General features: G+C 39.9%; 1 protein-coding gene and 1 pseudogene across 1 annotated transcript; both read left to right on the top strand.

The window, feature by feature from the left end:
- The first annotated feature begins 10428 nt into the window (after positions 1-10428).
- Positions 10429-12566, top strand: LOC125554866 (disease resistance protein RPM1-like; annotated as a pseudogene).
- Positions 12567-17700: 5134 nt separating this feature from the next.
- On the top strand, positions 17701-22950 carry LOC147983453 (2-oxoglutarate-dependent dioxygenase 11-like). The gene is made up of 4 exons (XM_087539507.1): positions 17701-18161; positions 20176-20423; positions 21443-21764; positions 22705-22950. Exons 1-4 carry the CDS (start codon positions 17877-17879, stop codon positions 22948-22950), a joined length of 1101 nt encoding a protein of 366 aa, XP_087395633.1. The 5' UTR covers positions 17701-17876.
- The last annotated feature ends 777 nt before the right edge of the window (positions 22951-23727 follow it).

Genomic DNA, 23727 nt, shown 5'->3' with positions numbered 1-23727 from the left:
ACTTTATTAGATATGGTGCGATCTATGATGTCTCTTACCAAATTACCACTATCGTTTTGGGGTTATGCATTAGAGACAGCTACATTCACGTTAAATAGGGCACCATCTAAATCCGTTGAGACGACACCGTATGAAATATGGTTTGGCAAGAAACCTAAGCTGTCATTTCTTAAAGTTTGAGGTTGCAATGCTTATGTGAAAAAGTTTCAACCTGATAAGCTCAAACCCAAATCGGAGAAGTGCGTCTTCATAGGATACTCAAAAAGAAAATGTTGGGTACACCTTCTATCACGAATCCGAAGGCAAGATATTCATTGCTGAGAATTGATCCTTTCTAGAGAAGGAGTTTCTCTCGAAAGAAGTGAGTGGGAGGAAAGTAGAACTTGATGAGATAACTGTACCTGCTCCCTTATTGGAAAGTAGTTCATCATAGAAATCTGTTCCAGTGACTACTACACCAATTAGTGAGGAAGCTAATGATGATGATCATGTAACTTCAAATACCGAACCTCGTAGGTAAACAAAAGTGATATCCGCACCAGAGTGGTATGGTAATACTGTTCTGGAGGTCATGTTACTTGACCATGACGAACCTACGAACTATGAGGAAGCGATGATGAGACCAGATTCCGCGAAATGGCTTGAGGCCATGAAATCTGAGATGAGATCCATTATAAGAACAAAGTATGGACTTTGATTGACTTGCCCAAAGATCGGCGAGCCATTGAGATTAAATGGATCTTCAAGAGGAAGACGGACGCTGATAGTAGTGTTACTATCTACAAAGCTAGAATTGTCGCAAAAGGTTTTCGACAAGTTCAAGGTGTTGACTACGATGAGAGTTTATCACTCGTATCTACGCTTAAGTCTATCCGAATCATGTTAGCAATTGCCATATTTTATGAAATCTGGCAAATGGATAAACAAAACTACATTCCTTAATGGATTTATTAAAGAAGAGTTGTATATGATGCAACAAGAAAGTTTTGTCAATCCTAAAGGTGCTAACAAAATATGCAAGCTCCAGCGATCCATCTATGGACTGGTGCAAGCATCTCGGAGTTGGAATATACGCTTTGATAAGTTGATCAAAGCATATGGTTTTATACAGACTTGCGGTGAAGCCTGTATTTGCAAGAAAGTGAGTGGGAGCACTACAGCATTTCTGATAAGTATATGTGAATGACATATTGTTGATCAGAGATAATGTAGAATTATTCTGCAAAGCATAAAGGAGTGTTTGAAAGGAGTTTTTCAAAGAAAGACATCGGTGAAGCTGCTTACATATTGAGTATCAAGATCTATAGAGATAGATCAAGACGCTTGGTAAGTTTTTCAATGAGTACATACCTTGACAATATTTTGAAGTAGTTCAAAATGGAACAGTCAAAGAAAGAGTTCTTGCCTATGTTACAAGGTGTTAAACTGAGTAAGACTCAAAGCCCGACCACGGTAGAAGATAGAAAGAGAATGAAAGTCATTCCCTATGCCTTGGCCATATGTTCTGTAAAATATGCCATGCTGTGTACCAGATCTATTATATACCCTACACTGCTTTTGGCAAGGGGTACAATAGTGATCTAGGAGTAGATCACTGGACAACGGTCAAAATTATCCTTAGTGGAATAAGGATATGTTTATCAATTATGGAGGTGACAAAAAGGTTCATCGTAAAGGGTTACGTCGATGCAAATTTTGACACTGATCCAAATGACTCTAAATCTCAATCTGGATACATATTGAAAGTGGGATCAATTAGCTAGAGTAGCTCCGTGCAGAGCATTGTTGACATAGAAATTTGCAAAATACTTACGGATCTGAATGTGGCAGACCCGTTGACTAAACTTCTCTCACAAGCAAAACATGATCACACCTTAGTACTCTTTGGGTGTTAATCACACAGCGATGTGAACTAGATTATTGACTCTAGTAAACCCTTTGGGTGTTGGTCACGTGTCGATGTGAACTATGGGTGTTAATCACATGGTGATGTGAACTATTGGTATTAAATCACATGTCAATGTGAACTAGATTATTGACTCTAGTGCAAATGGGAGACTGAAGGAAATATGCCCTAGAGGCAATAATAAAGTTATTATTTATTTCCTTATATCATGATAAATGTTTATTATTCATGCTAGAATTGTATTAACCGGAAACATAATACATGTGTGAATACATAGACAAACAGAGTGTCACTAGTATGCCTCTACTTGACTAGCTCGTTGATCAAAGATGGTTATGTTTCCTAACCATAGACATGAGTTGTCATTTGATTAACGGGATCACATCATTAGGAGAATGATGTGATTGACTTGACCCATTCCGTTAGCTTAGCACTTGATCATTTAGTTTGTTGCTATTGCTTTCTTCATGACTTATACATATTCCTATGACTATGAGATTATGCAACTCCCGTTTACCGGAGGAACACTTTGTGTGCCACCAAACATCACAACGTAACTGGGTGATTATAAAGGTGCTCTATAGGTGTCTCCGAAGGTATTTGTTGGTTTGGCGTATTTCGAGATTAGATTTGTCACTCCGATTGTCGAAGAGGTATCTCTGGGCCCACTCGGTAATGCACATCACTATAAGCCTTGCAAGCATTGCAACTAATGAGTTAGTTGCGGGATGATGTGTTACGGAACGAGTAAAGAGACTTGCCGGTAACGAGATTGAACTAGGTATTGAGATACCGATCTATCGAATCTCGGGCAAGTAACATACCGATGACAAAGGGAACAACGTATGTTGTTATGCGGTTTGACTGATAAAGATCTTCGTAGAATATGTAGGAGCCAATATGAGCATCCAGGTTCCGCTATTGGTTATTGACAGGAGACGTGTCTCGGTCATGTCTACATAGTTCTCGAACCCGTAGGGTCCGCACGCTTAAAGTTCGATGACCGTTATATTATGAGTTTTGATGTACCGAAGGAGTTCGGAGTCCCGGATGAGATCGGGGACATGACGAGGAGTCTCGAAATGGTCGAGACGTAAAGATCAATATATTGGACGACTATATTCGGACATCGGAAAGGTTCCGAGTGATTCGGCTATTTTCGGGAGTACCGGAGAGTTACGGGAATTCGTATTGGGCCTTAATGGGCCATACGGGAAAGGAGAGAAAGGCCCCAAAGGGTGGCCGCACCCCTCCCCATGGGCTGGTCCGAATTGGACTAGGGAGGGGGGCGCCCCCTTCCTTCCTTCTCCTTTTCCCTTTCCTTTCCTTCCCTCCTACTCCTACTACATGGAAGGGCTCCTAGTTCTACTAGGAAAAGGGGAATCCTACTCCTGGTGGGAGTAGGACTCCCCTAGAGCGCGCCATAGAGAGGGCCGGCCCTCCCCCTCCTCCACTCCTTTATATACGGGGGTAGGGGGCACCCCAGAGACACAACAATTGATCTCTTGATCTCTTAGCCGTGTGTGGTGCCCCCCTCCACCATAATCCACCTCGATCATATCGTAGCGGTGCTTAGGCGAAGCCCTGCGTCGGTAGAACATCATCATCGTCACCACACCGTCGTGCTGACGAAACTCTCCCTCAACACTCGGCTGGATCGGAGTTCGAGGGACGTCATCAAGTTGAATGTGTGCAGAACTCGGAGGTGTCGTGCATTCGGTACTTGATTGGTCAGATCGTGAAGACGTACGACTACATCAACCGCGTTGTGCTAACGCTTCCTCTTTCGGTCTACAAGGGTACGTGGGCAACACTCTCCCCTCTCGTTGATGTGCATCACCATGATCTTGCGTGTGTGTAGGAAAATTTTGAAATTACTACGTTCCCCAACAATATGCCCGCTGTCCATGTTGATTTTTTTGTTCTGCAAATATATTTTTTGTAATTTATGTATAAGATATATCATGCCCTTATTTAAGATGGGCCCTAGGCCGCCGCACCTTTTGCCATGGCCTAGGGCCGGCCCTGCTAGAGTATCTTATCATGTAGTCTTTTTTTCCCACCATGCTGCATTAATTGTATACTTGTGAATAAGATTAACACGCAGTAGTAGATATCTATCTCTAACTAGTAGAATGCCCGTGCGTTGCCACGGGCTTGTGAAATAGTCATAGATAGAGACAATATAACACAATCAAAATTGCATAATAATTGAAGTCCACTTCATTTGGAATCAAAAGTGATAACAAAGTAGCAAATTAACAATGTATACGTATAAGTGATGATCCAATTAAAAATTTATTGCAAAGTATTGAGATCTACTTGATGCGCTTAAGAAATTCTCTCACAATATCAGGCAAGTTGTCTTTAGGTTCATTCACACGATGTTTGAGCAAGCATAATAAAAATTGCTTTCTCAATTCATACCCATCCTGCACAAGCAATATACGTAGTTAGCATGAATACTTCACGTGGAAGGTTTAAGAACATGTGTAATGCACATTACTCACCGCACAAACCGGCTTCGCCAGGTTTTTACCGTCCCACAAAAGCATAAAATAAAAGACAAAACAGCCTAACAAATCCTTGCAATTTCCTAAATTGTTATTGTATTAAATATGGTGATAAAAAAATAAATGTTTATATTCTAAATTTATTACCCGTCTACGCTCGTTGGAATACCATCAGGAGATAAACATTGCCATTTTGATATATCAGAATGCCATCCTGGTTGCTTTATTTCCAATGCTTCTTTGAATTTCCGTGCAAAACTTTTTAATTTCACTAAGTGCCTCAGAATTTTCATCTCCAACAATTGTGTTGTATGAATAGGGTCCAAAATAAATACACAACGTGCCTCTTTGTCGATGACATACAAGATGTATCGGCCGATGGATTCATATGGAAGATAAATCTACAAGTCGTAGATATTACAGACAATAATAAACCACGACAAACAATGGACAAAAGACCTTACTTACCATGTTGCACGATGAGATGTTGTCTATCCCAGGCCAGCTATCAAACAAATTTGCCAACTTCTGAATAGTTTCCTTATCGCAGAAATTTTGACCTCGTGTTGAATCCCGCATCATGGACTGAGTAAAAAAACATCGTCATATACATGGATAATGAGGCGATACCAACCATATCTTGTTGTAGATAAGTATTAACATGTTGTACAATGTGATGATATTTTGATGGGTCAATGTCCGTGTCTCCGTCTTCTTTCATCTGGCCAGAAACAAACGTGCTAATAATATAGACCTTTTTACCCACCCTGTCTCGTAGATGGTCGTGAGCCATCATGCAATATATGTAAGCATTTATCACCTGTAAGTCCACGTTTAGATCATATCTTACGATATTATATGTTCTTTATATTATTAATTACAAATTTTATGCAAATTGGTCTTGCATCATCGTGTAAGAATATATCATCCTTCATAAGGCACTCCAAATTGTCGTTTGATAAGAAGGCATCTTCAATGTCCACGAACATGGTTTTCTTGGGGGCAGACATGATTGATTCAATGACTGTAATATCTCTAGGAGTACAAATATAGTCTATCGACATGATACAAAAACGAGCCAAATTAGTATAAAAAATTAGACAAATTGGTTGAATACATAAAACAATATGTCGAAGGAAAGATCGATAATAACATTGAAAATAATACCTTGTGCAATAACATTTACATTGGCATTCTTTTTTGATTTTTTATGAGATATCACCGCCCTCACATCATTTTGTTTTAAAAAACTCAGTGAGTTTTCGGCCCCTTTCAGCGTCGCCGCTTCAGAACCCTTATCGATGTATTCTTTTTGTGCATCTCCAAAATCCATATCTATGTCTCATATATTCTGAAAAATAATAATATGTAAAATATAAACATTTTGTATTATCATATATAAGACACAGACAAAGAATAATTAGCTATATACCTCTTCTCGTGGTGTTTCAGTCTGGTCTGTCATCGTTGCATCCAGCCTGGTTACATCAGTGTGTATGTCGGAACCCATCACTCTTTATCTACGATGAAATATAAATGATATTTTCTACTACATGATATAAACATATACAATATATAATAAAAGTAAGAGTGAAACAAACACAACTGTTTTATTTTGTAAAAACGAAAAACTGTTTTTCATATTATTAGTCAAAGATGTTGCATTTATTTCGGAGGAAACAACCAACTATAATGTGCATATATAAATAATATATCATCTGAAATTTCTTAAATCATTTTAAACTATTTATATTTTTTAGTAGAAGAGTTTAATTTTTTATGCAGGCTAAGGAAAATTGTCCAACAAAAGATAAAAACATGCAAGCAATCCAACATAAACCAAGTATATTCGGGTTTTTTCCCTACAATTTTACTTTTTTGTGTTACTTTGAATATATGTAGTAAGTATAAAAAAATTATTCATTTTTTTGAGAAAACAACATTTATTCGTATTTGTTTTTGAAGGTTAAAACATTTATTCATATGATCCATGTATATACTTTAGTGTATTTTTTTTCTTCGGAGAGAAAACATTGTCGATCAAAGGCCCAAATTGGCTATACAGCACGGCCCAACAAGCACCCAACCCAGCAGTATTACAAAAAAAAAATTTACTCAAAAAAAGAAAAGCACCCAACCCATCCGGCGACCTCATCCACTCCACTCACTGGATCTCACCCACTCCCCTCCCTCCCCTCTCCCCCCACAGCTGGCGACCTCATCAACCACGGCCGCCGCCCCTTCTCATCCCTTCCCCTCCACAAACCTGACGGCAATCAGGTGAGAGCTTGTTGAGGCTCCATTGTCTCCCACCGCCGCTCCATCCCATCCCCTTCCCTCCCACTCATGAGACCCGAGACTTACTGGGGAAAAACGTTTGTATTGATTACTCACCGGGGGGAAGTGCCAATGAGAACGAGGTGGCTAAAGAGATCTCTACAGCGAATTGAGGCTAGAATACCAACTAAGCCAGACGTAGAACGTCCAACAAAAACGCATTGCGAGATGCCATAATGTTGAAGGGAAACAATGAGGTCCTCGACGTACCCATCGAGCGTTTCGTACCTATGCCTGTTGGCATTATAGTACTCTTTGTCGCCTTGACCCGAGAAGGCGAGATCGTACGAAAGGACGCTGCTCTCCTTGAACCGTACATCTCTTCGTACACGGGCAATTGTATTGTCCAAAACAGACTTGTCACAACCAAACCCATGCGAGAGAACCAACACAGACTGGCGCCCTGGCGTGAGATTCACATTTAATACTCATACGAGTCTGTGTCCCTCTGCTCGTTCCATGTTTGTCTGGCCCTAGACATGAAAGTTGGCACAACTATTACATACAGTACTACCCAACAAGACAACAAGAACTAGCTAGCTTGAACATGAAACTAAACAAACATGAACTGGCTTAACATGAACAATATCGTCGAAGCCATATATAGTCGGTATTAACCGTGTCTCCGCTAATCAGCACCAGAGATCCACCCCTCAAAAAAAGCACCAGATGCAAATTGGGGGGACAGAAGGGGGGGGTCATATCCTAACCTGAAAAAACCTGTGGCAGATGGAGGCGGGATGCCGGTGGTGGTCGCTGCCCGCCGTCGTCGTCCCAGTGCTCGTCGGACTCGCAAGGCGCCGCCTGCTGGTCTTGCTGTACCCAGAGCAATGCTAGCTGCAGCGGCATGTGCTAGTTGCAGGCGTACGTGCCGCTCGCTGTTGCTGTAAGAGATTTTGAGAGATGAGAGTGGTAGTTGGGCTGGGAAGAGGATTTCCACGGAGTATCTCGCTGCTGCTATTGCTGTTGCAAAGGACTTGCAGAAGAGATAGTGCTTCCTAGTAAAGCTGAAATCTTTTTGTGAACTGATGTTTCTGCCTGGATGCATGGATGTTTGTGAGAATTAAATTTTGCATGGGAGTATGTGTTATGTCACCGGAACATACACTTAGTCTGGGCCGGCCTTAACATCATGGAGGCCCTAGTGCGATTGAGGCACAATGAACATTAACATATTAACATATATACTTTCAACAATATATATCATACATCATGGAAAATATAAAGGCATTAACACAAAAACATAATTTTAGCTAGCAAATAAAGTCAGAAGACACCATCTCTATGTGATTATACGATAAATAATGATTATAATGTACTCAACTATAAATAACTATTGAATAAATACAACATGCTAAAGTGCACCGAGGAGGGGGGCATGTGCGCCCTGTCCATGTTGGTTTTTTGTTCTGCAAATCATTTTTTGTATTTTATTTAAGTATGTAGACCGATATATTGGGCCCTTATTTAAGATGGGCCCTAGACCTCCAACAAACAATTCTGTGCGCACGCAGATGCAACAGTATTTGAAACTGTTGCGATGATTGTGCGGTAATCCTACGGTCATCCCCATGGACCTACCTATGTTTCCCCAAGTGCCAAGTGGACCGATGACACGAGCACGTGCAAGAGCCCTCGAGACCGAGGTGACATCTCTCCTTTGTGATATTCCGTATGACCCACGTGAGACATGGCTACTACCTAAAGCCGGAATGCTATGTGTGATTAGGTATGGAGAAGACCCTCTCGGAGATGCTCGTGATGAAGGAAAAGTCCCCAAGCACATGGACGAAGGAGCACGACTAGAGGAACCGGAGAAAGGTTACAGGACCCAGACATCCGACCCCTGAAGATTTCAACCACAGCAGCAACCTAGACGCCAAGTACCTACAGGCACCGGACATCTGGCCCAACCCCGGACATCCGCCCGACGACCCGGGACATCCAGCCCCTGCCCGGAAATCCGGCCGAAGACTACATTACCAAAACCCACAGCTGCCCCGGACATCCGGTCCATGTCTGCACACAGTGTAACGGGCCTCTGGCCCATGTATCCCTCCAACTCGCCTCAACTTGTACTAGCACTATATATAGACCTCCCCCTCCTCCATCTAGGGTTAGCAAAGGATTAGCTCATTAGAGATTGAGCTTTGCTCATCCACTTACCCCTACTCCTTGGAGTTCAAGACCTCCTAGGAGAAGATCCCCCAAGCGGATTCAAGACCCCTTCTAGGGAAGATCCTCTACGGATTCGAGACCCCACCTCCTCACGGATTGGGATGAACTAGCTACCGTGTGTATCCTCCCTTATTGACTTTGGATTGTGAATCTCTCCGTGTGTATGTGGATTTAGCACATGTGTGATTCTGTCTTGTCTATTTGAGTGTTTCCTCTTGTTTCCCCCTCTCGTGTTCTTCGTGGGATCCTCTCCAATCGTGAAAGATCGACACCATTAGGGTTCCACCCTACATCACATAGTGGAGGAAAAATGAAGACTTTTGATGACTTATGGAGTTTGATCTTCAATCACTCGAGAAAAACTCATTATAGCTTCCTCATCTCCTTTTGATAGTATCGGCATGCCTAAGAGAACTCGATGTGATCTTGGATCACTCAAATGACAATGGCAATTCTTGAGCTTGACTAATACTTGTGATCATGTTGATTTGTGGGGGTCACCTTCCATTTCCTTCGTTGAAAACTTTCCCGAAATAATCTTGTAGCAGGCATTAGTTTCTTGAGATATGTTGAAATTAGTCACCAAAATTTACCTTGGGGAATGGATGAACATTCAATCGCCCGAAGAGTTAGATGCGCCTTCAATTATCCTTGTTGTATAAGGAGTTTTCTGCACATTTAACACACATGTACGTATTTATGCTATGACTATGGCCTATTGAAAATACAAGTTGCATATTTCCTCACTCTTAACAACTGTAAAACACACTGATAATAGAACTGATATAATTCGTTGTGCATGAGCAACTTACCATGAACTAAATTGCTAAAGTACTGGAATGTGCAGTATAGGCCACACTCACTCTATTAAGGTGGATATTTTTGTAAGATATCTTTCGTACTTATAAATGTTTGAGTTGATAATGAGTTCACATACCAAATAAACAAAATGTACTTCTACCTACATGTGGGACTAGCAGCCTTTTAAGAGACATAAATAAACAAATATAATTTTACTCGTCTCTCATATCTAACCCAAATAAACAAATACACACTACCCTAATTGAGAGAATAACACTCCTGTAAAAAACACAAGTACAAAATTCAAGTGTGTGACTCTTAACTGTAAATCATAATCATGATTTTAGTTTCTCTTTCCATCCAGTTCTTGCAGTTCCACATCTGATCCGGTCCTTGTTGGCTTTAGAACGCTAGCTCGATTCACCCAGATGCAGCACATATACATGCAAAGCTAGCTTGATTGATTTCGTGCCTAGCCACAGTACATGCGTGTCTTGCCATATGTATACTTGAACTAGAGGCTAGCTTCAACTTGGCAGAACGTCCCGTGGCGACTCGCATAACTTGCGATGGGAAAAAACAGATCGGAGATTTTTGGTTAGCTTCAAATGTGTATACTTGAACTAGATATTGGTAGTTTAGCTGCTATTTATACCTATGTAATCCCACATTGTAAACTAGATCATCGAAGCAATGAAGAAAAAGCGAGGAGATTTTTGGTTAGCTGCAAATGTGTATAATGAGAAGAGAGAAAAGTATGACTGCCATGCATGGGTATCTGTCTCACAAACATATTCGCCAATAGAGCTCTTGAGGAAACTATTTAAGGAACTTCATCGTGATGGGGAAACTGCTCCCACCGAGATCACTACAATGGACTTGATCAATATAAAAGGCAAACTCAGCAAGTTTCTAGAGCAAAAGAGATACCTGATTGTTAGGAGAACTTGCCCCAAATACTTGCCCCAAATACTAAAGGAAGCAGAATAGTCATTACGACGCGCAATGACGATATAGCTCGGCTGGCGTCCAAAGGACGTGCACTAAAAAGTGAATGCTTGCCAGATGACAAGGCATGGTTACTCTTCCGTAGGAAAGCTTTTCGGAGGGAGGAAGATTATGAATGCCCTACGGAGCTGAAGGGCCACTCAGAGCAGATAGTGGCCAAGTGTGTAAAGGCTTGCCTCTTGCTATTGTGTCAGTTGGAAGTCTCTTGTTTGTGCGCGAGAAGAATCCAACAGAATGGAAACGAATCCATGACCAGCTAGGTTGGGAGCTGGCGCATAACCCGGGGCTTGATGATGTGAGGAATACTTTGTATTTGAGCTTCATATACCTTCCTACATACCTGAAGAGTTGTTTTCTGTACTGTTCCTTGTTTCCGGAGGACTACATTCTTCACAGGAAGTCACTCATCAGACTATGGATTGCAGAGGGGTTCATTGAGGAAAGGGGTCATAGTAGTACACTGGAAGAAGTGGCAGAAGGCTATTTGAACGAGCTTGTCCACAGAAATATGCTGCAGCCTGCGGAATGCAACTCATTTGGCAGAATAAGATCCTGCAAAATGCATGACATTGTTCGTGAGTTGGCAATTGATTTATCCCAGAAAGAAAGTTTTGGTCTTGCATATGAGTATGGGAATCATGGTATTCTGGACACAAACACTCGTCGCTTGGTTGTATCTAAATGCAGCAATGATATTTTGCCACATTTACAGCTACCTCGTCTTAGATCTTGCATCATATTTCATAAGGCCATGCCATCATCCAGAATACTTGATTCTGTAGCAGTTAACTCTAAGTACATCGTAGTCCTAGAACTATGTGGCTTGACCATCGAGGAAGTGCCAAGTGCTGTTGGAGATCTTTTTAATCTGCGCGATTCAAAGGTGAAGATCCTCCCGAAGTCTATTGAGAAGCTCTCCAACTTGTTGACATTGGATATTTTCAACAGTGTGATACAAGAATTGCCTCATGGGATTGTCAAGCTGAAGAACTTGAGGCACTTACTTGTTGAGAGAATTGTAGATCGGTCACATCGATCTTTTATATGTCGCCATGGTATGCGCATCCAGAAGGGTCTATTAAAATTGACAAGTTTGCAGACACTGAATACAATTGAAGCACGAGAAGATTCTATTAAAGAGCTGGGGGAGCTAAAGCAACTAAGGAGCTTGAGGATAAGTAACCAGAAGGAAACCCACTGTGCGCTTTTTTGCAGGTCCATCTTGAAGATGCAACTCTTGAATCAATTACATATTACCATGAGTGACAAGGATCAAATTCTTCAGTTGAATGAGCTGAAAACCCCACCCCTCAACCTTCAGAAACTCATTCTGAGAGGGAGATTGGCAGAAGTGACATTTCAGTCTCCTCTTTTCCAGAAAGGAGGGAAGAAGCTATGTGGACTATATCTTGTTTGGTCGTGTCTGCCAGAAGATCCCCTCCCATCCATCTCGGGATTGGATAACCTGACAGAGCTGCATCTTACAGAAGCATTCGTCGGGAAAATATTAACATTCAACAAGGGATGGTTCCCCAATTTGAAGTCTCTGAAACTGCGTGACTTGCCTTCTCTAAGTAAGCTAAAGATAAAGAAAGGTGCCATGGAAAGCCTCCATATTTTGCAGCTAGTGAACCTGAGAAAATTGAAGGGTGTTCCAGCTGGCCTTGAGTTTCTTACATCCCTCCAAAGTCTTAAGTTTTCTCCATATCACTGAAGAGTTCCTTGTGTTGCTTAATGAATATTCTGGGATTAAGGAGATCCCGGTGTGGGATTCTATAGAAGATCAGCCTGTGACAAGGAAATGTAAGTCACTCACCAACTAGTTAGTATCTACAGTTTTTTACAGCACATTTTGTTATAACAGCAAATCTTGTACTGTCTCTGTAACAAAATGTAAGATGTTTTTTAGTCTCGATCTAAACCAAAAAAACGTCTTGCATTTTTAAACAGAGGGAGTAATAAATAAATCAAGTAGCTTAGGATCTAAGGTAGAGAATATCCACACAAAAAATTGCTTCCTTCAGGGTAACGGAAATACCGCCAAACATCATTAATTGAAACTTCACTAGAACCTTTGCTCAGTATGTCCATGGTTCCCGTTCAATAGAAAAAATTTAGCGATACTGAAACTTCTCTGCAACAGATGTGTGATAAACTTAAGAGAAATTTTCCAATGTACTTCCTCTGTACCAAAATAAGTGCCGTTGATTTAGTACAACTTTGTACTGAATCAGCGACACTTATTTTGGGACGGAGGGAGTATATGTAAATCCTTCCCATGGAATATGCAGAGAAAAATTCCGATGGTCCTACATTTATTTTTATGATTAGTCAATATGAAAGTATTAACAAATTCTTCTTCTCAGGATTAACCTGGTCTTCTCAAGCAGAACACCATTATTGCGTAAGTCTGGGCTGCAGCATCCTGCATACGGCCACTTGTCAACTGCCTCGATGATCCTTTCCAATATTGGTGCATGAACAATATGAAATAATTGCGGGGTTCCTGTTATCTTAAGTTCTTGGTGTATTTTGCGTGCAGAATAAAAAAAATCATGTTTTGGTTTGAATTAAATTAATACTTTGGTGGGTATGGCACCCCATTGGCATATACTGTTCCCCTGAATGTTGAATCATTCATGGAGCGAATTGCCCTTCAATGTTACAGCCAAGTATTGTATCATTCAGTGAACAAGGTGTACTGAATGTTTTATTACTGCTTGTGTGTGTTTTCATCTTGATGAAAAGATTAGAAATTCAGGCCTGTCGGCCTGCACTTGTTGTGGGAGTACTTTGCAATATATTTCAGTGATATTTAATTGTACGGACATGAATATTTGATGTAATAATATGAGAGCTAAAACTTAAAATACATATAATTTATAGTGTTTGATTATTTTATAGTTTTGAAATATTTATTAAACATAAATAGCATGTAGAGGGGAAATTCTCGTGCATGTTTGCATGTTGAAGCGGGTTTACTTTTTATTCCCTTCTTTTGCAAAGTTTCTTCAAATTCATGAACATTTTTCTCAAATTCATCAATACTTTTAATTTTGTGATATATTTTTTCAAATTCATGATTTTCTTTTCAAATCCATATTTTTTTCAATCCACGAACATTTTTTAAGTATGATTTTTTTAATCCATAAAACAGATGTGTTAGTTTCCCCCCTAAACAAGTAGCTAGCAGGCGAGTGAACGACTGGTCGAGGGTGCTAATGGGCGGCCTAACCGAGCATGCGCATGAGCACTGATCCACCAATTTGCGCCTTAAGCGATGTAGAGGCAATCCCCAAGCCTAGTCGCCTCACTGTAACTTTGAAAACTTTGATTTTTTAAATCCTAATGTGGATCATATTTAAAAAATAAAACTTTGAGCAATTCAATATAGGTCCTTCTGAGTATTCTGGGAACTATCGGATAATGCTTCCCAACCATTGGAAAGTTTCGATAGTTTTGGAAAACTTTCCCTAAAACATTACACCCAGAACACAAATGAAAAGAATCAACAACTTAGGAATAACAACAGCCAAGCACTTAGGCACGCTGGAAATAAGTGTTGGACATCAGGGTCTGGCATCCCTCTTCATCACGCATCCCGGGGAAGGATCAGTCCACGCGGTCCTCAACAGCTCTCCACACCGGTGGTTCAGCAGAGCCAGGCATTTTAGGAGGAACACTGATTGAGCATTGTCACAAAGCACCTTCCATGGAATTTATAGGCAATAATCCTTCTCCAATCTTTACTAGAACCTTCGAAGTATCTTTTACCCAAGAAGCACGCTTTGGATGAAAATATTTGAAACAACCAAAAATAAATAGCGAGTTGTTGGGCTCGGTTTGAGTTAAGCCCAAAAAGTGGCTCAACTCATTCGAGCCACTCCCATAATCAACGAGACAATAGGACGTCTCGCTGAAGGCACCGCCTGATTGCGCCGCCCAGCGCGAAATGACCTTTAGTGCTTTCTTTTTCCTTCCGTTTATATTCACATTTTTGCATTCCTTTTTTGTTTCATTTTTTAACATTTGCTTGTATTTCAAAATATTCAGAATATATATATATATATATATTATAAAATTCACTTTATTATATACAAAAGTTGAAAAATGTTAATCATGCATTTATAAAATATATAATATGTACCATGTGTCTAGAAATGAGTAGACATCAAAGATATGTTTCTAAAAAATTTAATCATGTATTTGGACACTAATAAACATGTATATTAAATATGTTCTGGATATATACAAAAAATGTAGAATGTGTTTGTAAAAAATAGACATGAAAAAATGTGTTTTAGAAAATGTTAGTCGTGTTTAAAAAAATGTTAAACATGTATATAAAAAGTGTCCGTGGTGAATACAAAAATTCATAGTGTATAAAGAAACATACATAAAAAATAAAAGCTGTAAAAAATGTTAATAAAGAATATAGAAAATGTTAAGCATGTATATTATAAATAATCCTAGTGTATACGAAATATGTAAACATATATATGGACAAAGTATAGATCAAAAGGATATGTTCGAAAAAATGTTAATCATGTATTTAAAAATAGTTTGTGCTCTTTAAAAATATATTTATTACAATAAAAAATTTCAGTGGGTATTCAAGAAATGTAGAACGTGTATATTTTAAAGTTGTTCAAAACATTTTTTGTAATAAAAATGTACATCATGTATTTGAGAAATGTAGAATGTGTATAAAGAAAATGTTTCATGTGTACATAAAACATGTACATGGTGCACTTGAAAAACTTAGATATGTGTTTGAAAACAAAATAAAAAATGTGGAAAGCAACTAAGAAACATAAATAAAGGAAAGAAAACTAGAAAAAAAGAGGAAAACAAAGTTAATGAAGAAAACAACAAATACTGAGGAAAGTAACAAAAGAAAACCAAAGAAAAAAAGAAAACAAAAAACCAAAGAAAAATGAGTGTAGAAAAGAAAAAGAAAAGAAAACAAAGAAAACTAAAGAACAACGAGTAAAAAAACATGAAGAAAAAAAGAAGAAGAAACAAAGAAAATAGTAGAAAAACAAAGAAAAGGAAAAACCCCAGTGAAAACCAATAGACAAATTAAGAAAACTGGTGATAAACAATAAAACTAAGAAATACAAAAAGCCGGAAGAAAAACATGAAAAAAATAGAAAAAATATAAAGAAAAAAAACTAAAAACAAAGTGTACTAGTGAACCAAATGCATCAAACATAGTGAGCGCACCGTGCGAGCGAGTGAATGGGCCGGCTCATTACTGTAGCATGTAGAAAATAGCTTCCGCATGACGTCAGATACCGCTCGCTATAAGCGAGATATAGTTCTCGCATAATCATTGACATGTGGATACCGTCCATCATATTTCGTTTATAGATTAATTCATATTGTACTTGTCTATGAGTTTTTTTTTACAATATTCAGCCACTATTTGTTACTCCCTCCGTCCCATAATATAAGAACGTTTTTGGCACTATAATAGTGTTAAAAACGTTCTTATATTATGGGACAGAGGGAGTAGAAGATACTTTATACATGTGGTTACCTGTTGTAAGAGACATGCATTTTAATTAAAAAAACAGCCATGGGTTTTGTCGTCTTGTGATTTCTAACCTCTGAAAAATAAAGGTCGTCTCCCGGTTTCATTTCAAAAAAAGTTCACAACTGCATGTACAAACTACAAAGGATTGTTTTAGCCTAGCCACAATAAATTTGCAAGTGTGTCGGTGCACTTAGAGCATCTATAGCCGGTCTTCCAAAACTCCTGGTATATGCCTGGGTGAACAGTCCGATCACTAACCGGTTACAAAATTCTGACTCGGACGGGCTCTTCATATCACCCCATATGCTCAGGCTAACTGGCACCCATATCCATTCCAAATGTTGGGTGAATATGGGGCCCATGTGCGTCTATCACGTCGGATCCAGACGCGCTGCCCCATCCTGACCCCACATATATTCATGTACATCCAGATCCCAGACCAAAGCCTAGCCACTCCACTCCGCCCCTAAGCTCCCTTCCAGCGATTTCCGGCCTTCTCCGGCACGACGGACAGCGGATTCAACTCCGACGACCACTCCCGTTTCGTTGACCGGGGCATCGTGCCACGCCGGAAGGAGGAGGCTATGGCCGTCTGCATGGCTCTCCGCCGCTCCTGAGAGGAGTGCGTTCGACCGGGGTCACCCTCGATCCGACGAGAATCTTTTGCGTTGACAAAGTGGTGCTCGGTCACCAAATCTAGAGGCTCGACTTCCATCTATAGCCCGATCTCCTGTGCAGAGTCGTATGAGTGTTAAGGGACCTATGCGCCCGCCGTGCAAAGCAGGGGGGCGTAGGAGGCCGAAGCCCTCCACACTACCGAATGCGGCGTTGCGCAATGCCTTGGACGAGAGGAAACCGTATGTGGCCACATCCTCCAGAAGCGGCTAAGGAGGAACACGTGAGCCCTCAGCCGAGAGCAAAACTGGATGATCCGTGCCATGGCCGGACTACACCCCAAAGAGGAGAAGGAGGACCGTGACGGGTCGGACAACTCCGAAGATGAGCATATCCGACTTGATCCATTTTGCGTCTTCGAGTTCCATTTCCATGACAAAGACGCCAAGGACGGGGGCAAGGGCAAGGGCAGCCGTCGATGATTTTTATCCATAGCTTACTATGTATGTACAAATGCCAATTGTTGGTAGTCCAATGGCATGTATTGATTTAGTTGCCGGACGGTCTGTATGGAATCGTAGAGATGGTTTACTATGCATGTGGTCGTATGGATTTGCAGTTTGATAAATGAGGTACAACTTTGAGGTGTGAGCGATCACTGCCCGCGGACATGAGAGGGAGGATTAGCTATATGCGGCTAACAGATGCTCTTATCCGAGTTAAATTCGGCCCTTGGCCGCCGGCCATATTTTTAGCATCGATGGGTAAGTCCAAACACATGGATCGGACGGCCTTCCGGGCGAGCCAGGCGAGGAATCATTCGCATTTTCTGACTCGTTTCATGTAGTAACAAACATCACAGCACAGCTTAGATGTCATCATGAAAAAAACATCGCAGTATATAATAGCCTGATCGATGGCTGGATCCCTGCAACTTTACTAGCGAGAAACACTCTTAGTGAACAATTAGCTAGCTACGATGGAGGTGGAGGCAGCGAGTGGCAGCGCCGGCGAGATCCGGTGGTCGAAGCTGGGAACGTCGCTTCCCGTCGCGAACGTCCAGGCTCTGGTGGCGTCCGCCGGCGAGCTGACGGCCGACCAGATCGAACGGTATGTCCAGCCGGACATCAACGCGCACGCCGTTCTCCCCGAGCACTCCGGCGAGGTTCCGGTGATCGATCTCAGCAACCTCTTGAGCCCCGAGTCCGTCGAGGCAGAGGTCGCGAAGCTCAGGTTTGCCTGCGCCGAGTGGGGCTTCTTTCAGGTGCGTCACTACTTTAAATTGCTTATCATTTCCATGCAAAAAAACCGGCACGTACGCAACTTTAGGCCATATTGGCCAACCAGTTCTTTATGTCTTCACTTTCTAGGCAAAAATATCGTCTAATTGCATGTTAAACATGTTGTTGTTGAAGCACCAACACAAGCACAACAAATACTACAAAAGACTTTTGTTCCGGAAGACTCGTACATTTCTTTCGGATCAAATTGCCCAAAAGATGAGCATGGTTAGAGAGGCCATTGCCTTCCGGTCTCGTTAGATAAGCCAACCCACCACTCCTTGGTGGATTGCAACAAGTGCCGGTTCAAAGTATCGATATATTCCAATTATGGCCATCTTTTCATCATGCCCCAAAGCCTGAGTGTGAAGTGGCCACACATGAAGAAGAGGTGGTCCGCCAATTCTTGAGTTTGCTTACATGGAGGGCAAAGGCCACAAATTGTCCGGTCACGCTTGGCCAGCCTATCCGTGGTCCAAATCCAATTTTGGGCGGCCAACCAAGCAAAAAACTTGATTTTAGGCGGGGCCCAAACTTCCAAGACAACATGCTCCATGGGGGAACGGACGGTGCCAAGGAATTGAGCATTGTAAGCGGATTCCACCGAGTAGACTCCGTTGTAGTGTGCATCCAAGTACTATCATCCTCGACCTCCTCAAGAAGAATGAAGTCACAAAGTGGCCCCAAGCACAACAAATTTCTGAAAAGTGGTCAACAGAGAAGCTTGATGAAATTTGGATCTTGGCAACCCACGCCTCATCCTTCAAGGCCCCCTGAACTTTCCACATTTTCCTTGCAGACGCCTCATAAATGAGGGGCGCTGTGTCCTTTAGTTTGCTATCATTCATTCAAGGGGAGTCCCAAAAGGGCGCCCACTTTGGGTGGTAGCGGGCGCAAAGAAGTTGGATGCAATTATGACACGAGAGTAACAACTTTTATACTCATGGGTGTGTTGTGACACAGACATGTAAATGTTATTCTCTTCTTAATAAATCGGAGAGGCAAATCTTATTTCATGGGTCCATAATATACTACGAAAAACAAACAAAATTTGTTTTGCTCAGCCGTTGGTTGACTTGATCTGTTAGCCTCTATTACTTGAGATTATGGACCTTATGTTCCTTAAATACAAAAAAAACTCTGTTCCTAACCACAATATAGAGCCGTATGACTAATAATAATACACATAGTTGAATGAACATGAAAGAATCAAAAACTTTTACCAAAAGTATAAGTAAATAAAAAATATTCTCCAAGACAAAGAAAAACATATATCTTGAACACTAATTTCAAATTAGCACAAAAAATAAAGTTATGTCAAAAAATAGAAAACCATGGAAATATTTACAAAAACAATAATTCATAAGTTTTAAAAACAGTAACTCATATGTATTCCCCAAGTAATAGAATTCCTAGGAAACTCAAAAATAGTGTGGTAACAATAATGGAAACTCGGAAGAATGTAGATACTTCAATATTCTTCATAAAATAGTCATGAGATTTCTCAAATTGATTTGGTATTTTTACAAATTAATTATTTTTATTTTTCTATATTTTATTATTTTTGACTTAATATTTTTAATATTCTCAGTAACTTTTCTAGAATATTTCCACTTTAAAATATTTGTAACTTACTTTAGTTCTAAAACTTATAGATTTATTCATATTTACAATTATATGACTTTTTTCCCTTGAATTTTTTCTTAGTATTTTTATTATTGATTTTTCATATTTTTCCCACTTATTTACAACTCGGCTCCACATGGGGAAATCATCACAACTTCATTTCTCATATTGCTTTGATCATTGTTAGGGACTAGATTAGCCAGGTTTAAAAAGTTTAAGGCCTGGGATATCTCATACTGGAATTCAAGGACAAAATTTTGAATTGGCCTAGAGATTATAAAAAACTCTAATAATTACTAGATTCGATCATTCCATCGCTCAAAAGTATGTTTGATTAAGCATGACCATTTGTGCAACATTTGAAATTTGTAGGTTGTAAATCATGGAATACCAGATGAGGTCATCACAGGTATCAAGCATGATATTCAGAAGTTCTTTCAACTCCCGTTAGAAGTTAAGAATGCCTATGCTCAGCGCCCAGGGGATCTTCAAGGTTATGGCCAAGCGTTTGTTGTCTCTGATGATCAAAAGCTAGACTGGTCTGACCTGCTTGCCCTCTTCGCCCAACCAACCCAAGGCCGTGATATGAGTTATTGGCCAAGTCAGCCCCATACTTTCAGGTCAGACTGTGTGCATGCTTGAAATTTGTAGATGGATAAGAAATGGCAGGAAAATGTTCCTTCTGTTCAAAGCATCATATTAAGAAAAAATGTTAATTTGGCCGAAACTCAAGTTGAATCCATATTAGATTAAAAAAACTTATAGGATTATCTTGGTTACACATAATCTTTTGTTAAAATGGACGGAATTTTGAACTAAGGGCATTCTTTTTCACTGCTATAGTGTGCCATGTTTTGGTGTGTGACATTTGAAGCATGATTTTGACAATTCTGGATTTCCTTATGCATATGAACTACTCTGTGTGTTTGTTTCACGCAAAAATGTTTATTAGCTAATAATATATACTCTTAGGTAAACGAGGAGGGGTATCAAACATTTATGTTGGCCTTATTGTATTATTCGTTTTTAATGTTATGCTACCCTTTGATTATTCAACACCAATACAAACTAAACTTAGTGGTGATTAAGATTTTATTTATTTGATTCAAGGCACCCTTTATTATTCATACGCAAATTGTTTTACTCCTAACTAGGCTAGGGACTCAAAGTAAACTACTATGATCCTTTTATGTTTACACATGTGTATATAATGACACCAACCTCACCCGAGACCCTAATAATTTGTTACCTTTATTGCTGAGTTCTACCAAGCCCTGGTCAATTTGGTGAATTCAACAAAATGTTCTTTACAAAGCTTATATATTGAAAATTTACTAAAATCCAGAAAACAAACAAAGGGAACTAATGGACATTGAGTTTTTTGACAAAATAAATTGATTTTACATTTTACAGGGTAATATTTTCATCATAAATATCTAGCAGCTAAGTTTTTATATGGTTCAAGGTACTGCCCAACAAAGGGCTAGACCAGGGATCATACAAGCAACAAAAAAATTGGGCTTGTTATTTGTATTTGATACTAACACAAGCTAGGTCCGGTCATACAAAGGTCCTGGTATTTCAGTATGTACCAATACCTAGCATTAACATACAAACACTCTTATGGTTATGATCCCAGGAATTCTATTGAAGATTACTCAATGGAGCTGATGAAACTCGCTCAAACCATTAGTGTCTTCATTGCCAAAACACTAGATGTTGCTCCTGAACTACTGGCAGACAAACATGTGGCACAATTTCTTAGGATGAGCTACTACCCTCCATGCACGTCAATGCCAGAAAAGGTTCTAGGTTTCTCACCGCATTCTGATGGATCTTTTATGACTATTCTGCTTGAAATTAATTCAGTTCAAGGCTTACAAATTAGAAGATCTGGTGCATGGATTCCTGTGAAGCCACGTCCTGATGCACTACTGGTGAATGTGGGTGACCTTCTTGAGGTATGCTTCATAAGACATGTTAAGTTAGTCAACTAATAATCAATTCAAGGCTTACAAATAGAAGATCTGGTGCATGGATTTCTCTAAAAGTAATTGTCATATAAGACAGGAAAAATGTTTTTTTGCGATCCATACCTGTGCTTGGGTGAAGATAAATCCTCAATTCCATAACTTTGCTCTTCCCACTTAATTACAAACTCCAAGACGCACGCACGTGGGTGCACATGCGCACACACAGACACAACACCAAATGAAAGGGCTTATGTCCGATGTGTCATCATGTGTTACAATTTTCTGCTACCGGAAATGGTGAAAGTACTTCTCAATTTATTGAAGATCACATCACTATTTTTACCACATTGTATGGTGGTTCAAAAAATAACCATAACTTCGGGTTAGCGTTAGCACTATTTCTAAATATTCTTGAGACTTTGAAGGGACAAAAAACTAGAAGGCCCACCTAATCAAACAAGTGAGGCGTCGAGCTACCTTTTGTAGCCCTCGCCCTGCATCTAGCCAACTCTGCTAAGAAACTTCATTCATGGTTGAAGAAAACACTAATTGCAATTTCTCCTTGGACAAGCCACTTGGTTACTATTGTTCCTATTCTCTGTTTGCCAGCGGGATCAAGTTACAATAAACAAAAAAATTGGAAATGTTCAACAGTTTACCAATTATGTTCTTTCAGTTCCTTCCAAGAAATCTTGATCGAATAAAGCGAAAAAAGTAAGGCCCTACAAGCAAAGGCACCTTTTTCTAGAGATCAGGGTTGGATTATTGAGAAAGCAATAGTTGAATGGTGCCTACGAAAGTTTTTCATGTACAATGTTGTGTGTAATTTTCACACTACTTCCTACTTTATATGAATAATGGACTATTTTTTCAAGGATATAGATGAGAAGCTTGATATTTGTTCAAATTAATTTTTATATTATTATAGATTTTGTCGAACGGGAAGTACAAGAGCATTGAGCATCGGGTCACCATAAATGCCCACAAGGAGCGACTATCTATTTCAGCATTTCACGTCCCAACCTATGGTGGAATAATTTCACCAATTTTGGGAACTATAGAAGAGAAGATGTTATACAAGGCAGTGGGAGTAGAAGAGTATGCAAGACTTTATTTCGCAAATAAAATAGAAGGAAAGAAAGCCCTGGATTATGCTAAGTTATCTGGAATATAAGGATACCCTACTGAACTTTGTCATTCTACATAAAACTCTTAAACTACTATTTGATGTGTCATTGTAATAGATATTTATTTCTCATCAGGACCAATCAACAAGATGTTTGTCACTTCATTTGAATATATGCATTTACTTTTGTATATATATGCTGAAATTCTTCTACTGCTATAGTTGTGTGGTATTTGAAAGACAGAAATAGGTTTATCGCAAACCATTGTTCCAAGCCATCCAAGCAAGAAGGGTGGCACCAAGGGGAAGAAGAGAATAATAGACTGAGAATACAACCGTCCTATTAGCCACCCAACCAATTGTTGGTACTTATTTTGTCTAACTGAGACTACTGCCATCTCATTATGTTCACACTAGGATCATGTAGATTTGATAGGCTTTGACCTGTCCGGCGCACTTCTATTGTCTGCCCGTAGTATAAAACATTCTAAACATTTCCGCAATGATCAAGTTGAAGAAACACCAATGCATATTTTTTGGGACTGCAAATTTTCTCAAGATTGTTAGATGACACTGATGCCGAGCAAAAGAAGAGGAATTCCAGCCTTTGATGAGAACGCCCCAAGAAGGTTTCATGGATATAAATGTTCTAGGATGTTGGGATATTTGGACTGTTCGAAATGGAAAAATTGTTACAAATGAAGTTCCAAGTGTCGTAACCTGGAGATACTTACTTAAACAAGACTTGATACTTTTGTGCCATAGATTAAAGGCTAAGAACTTGAAATGACAAGATTGGCTGAACACCCATCTGTGATGTTCGTG

Source organism: Triticum urartu, chromosome 2A (assembly GCF_056163025.1).
Source record: "Triticum urartu cultivar PI428250 chromosome 2A, HENAU_Tu73, whole genome shotgun sequence".
In the NCBI taxonomy this organism is placed as follows: domain Eukaryota; kingdom Viridiplantae; phylum Streptophyta; class Magnoliopsida; order Poales; family Poaceae; genus Triticum; species Triticum urartu.
The sequence above is the reverse complement of the archived record's forward strand: the minus strand, read 5'-3'. Positions and strand labels throughout refer to the sequence as shown.

What these genes read in the sequence shown, in the direction of transcription:
- LOC147983453 (XM_087539507.1), top strand. Translation starts at nt 17,877, where the DNA reads ATGGAGGTGGAGGCAGCGAGTGGCAGCGCCGGCGAGATCCGGTGGTCG. An exon ending in AGTCAGCCCCATACTTTCAG is followed by an intron (nt 20,424 to 21,442) that starts GTCAGACTGTGT and finishes TTATGATCCCAG; the next exon opens with GAATTCTATTGAAGATTACT. An exon ending in ATGTGGGTGACCTTCTTGAG is followed by an intron (nt 21,765 to 22,704) that starts GTATGCTTCATA and finishes ATATTATTATAG; the next exon opens with ATTTTGTCGAACGGGAAGTA.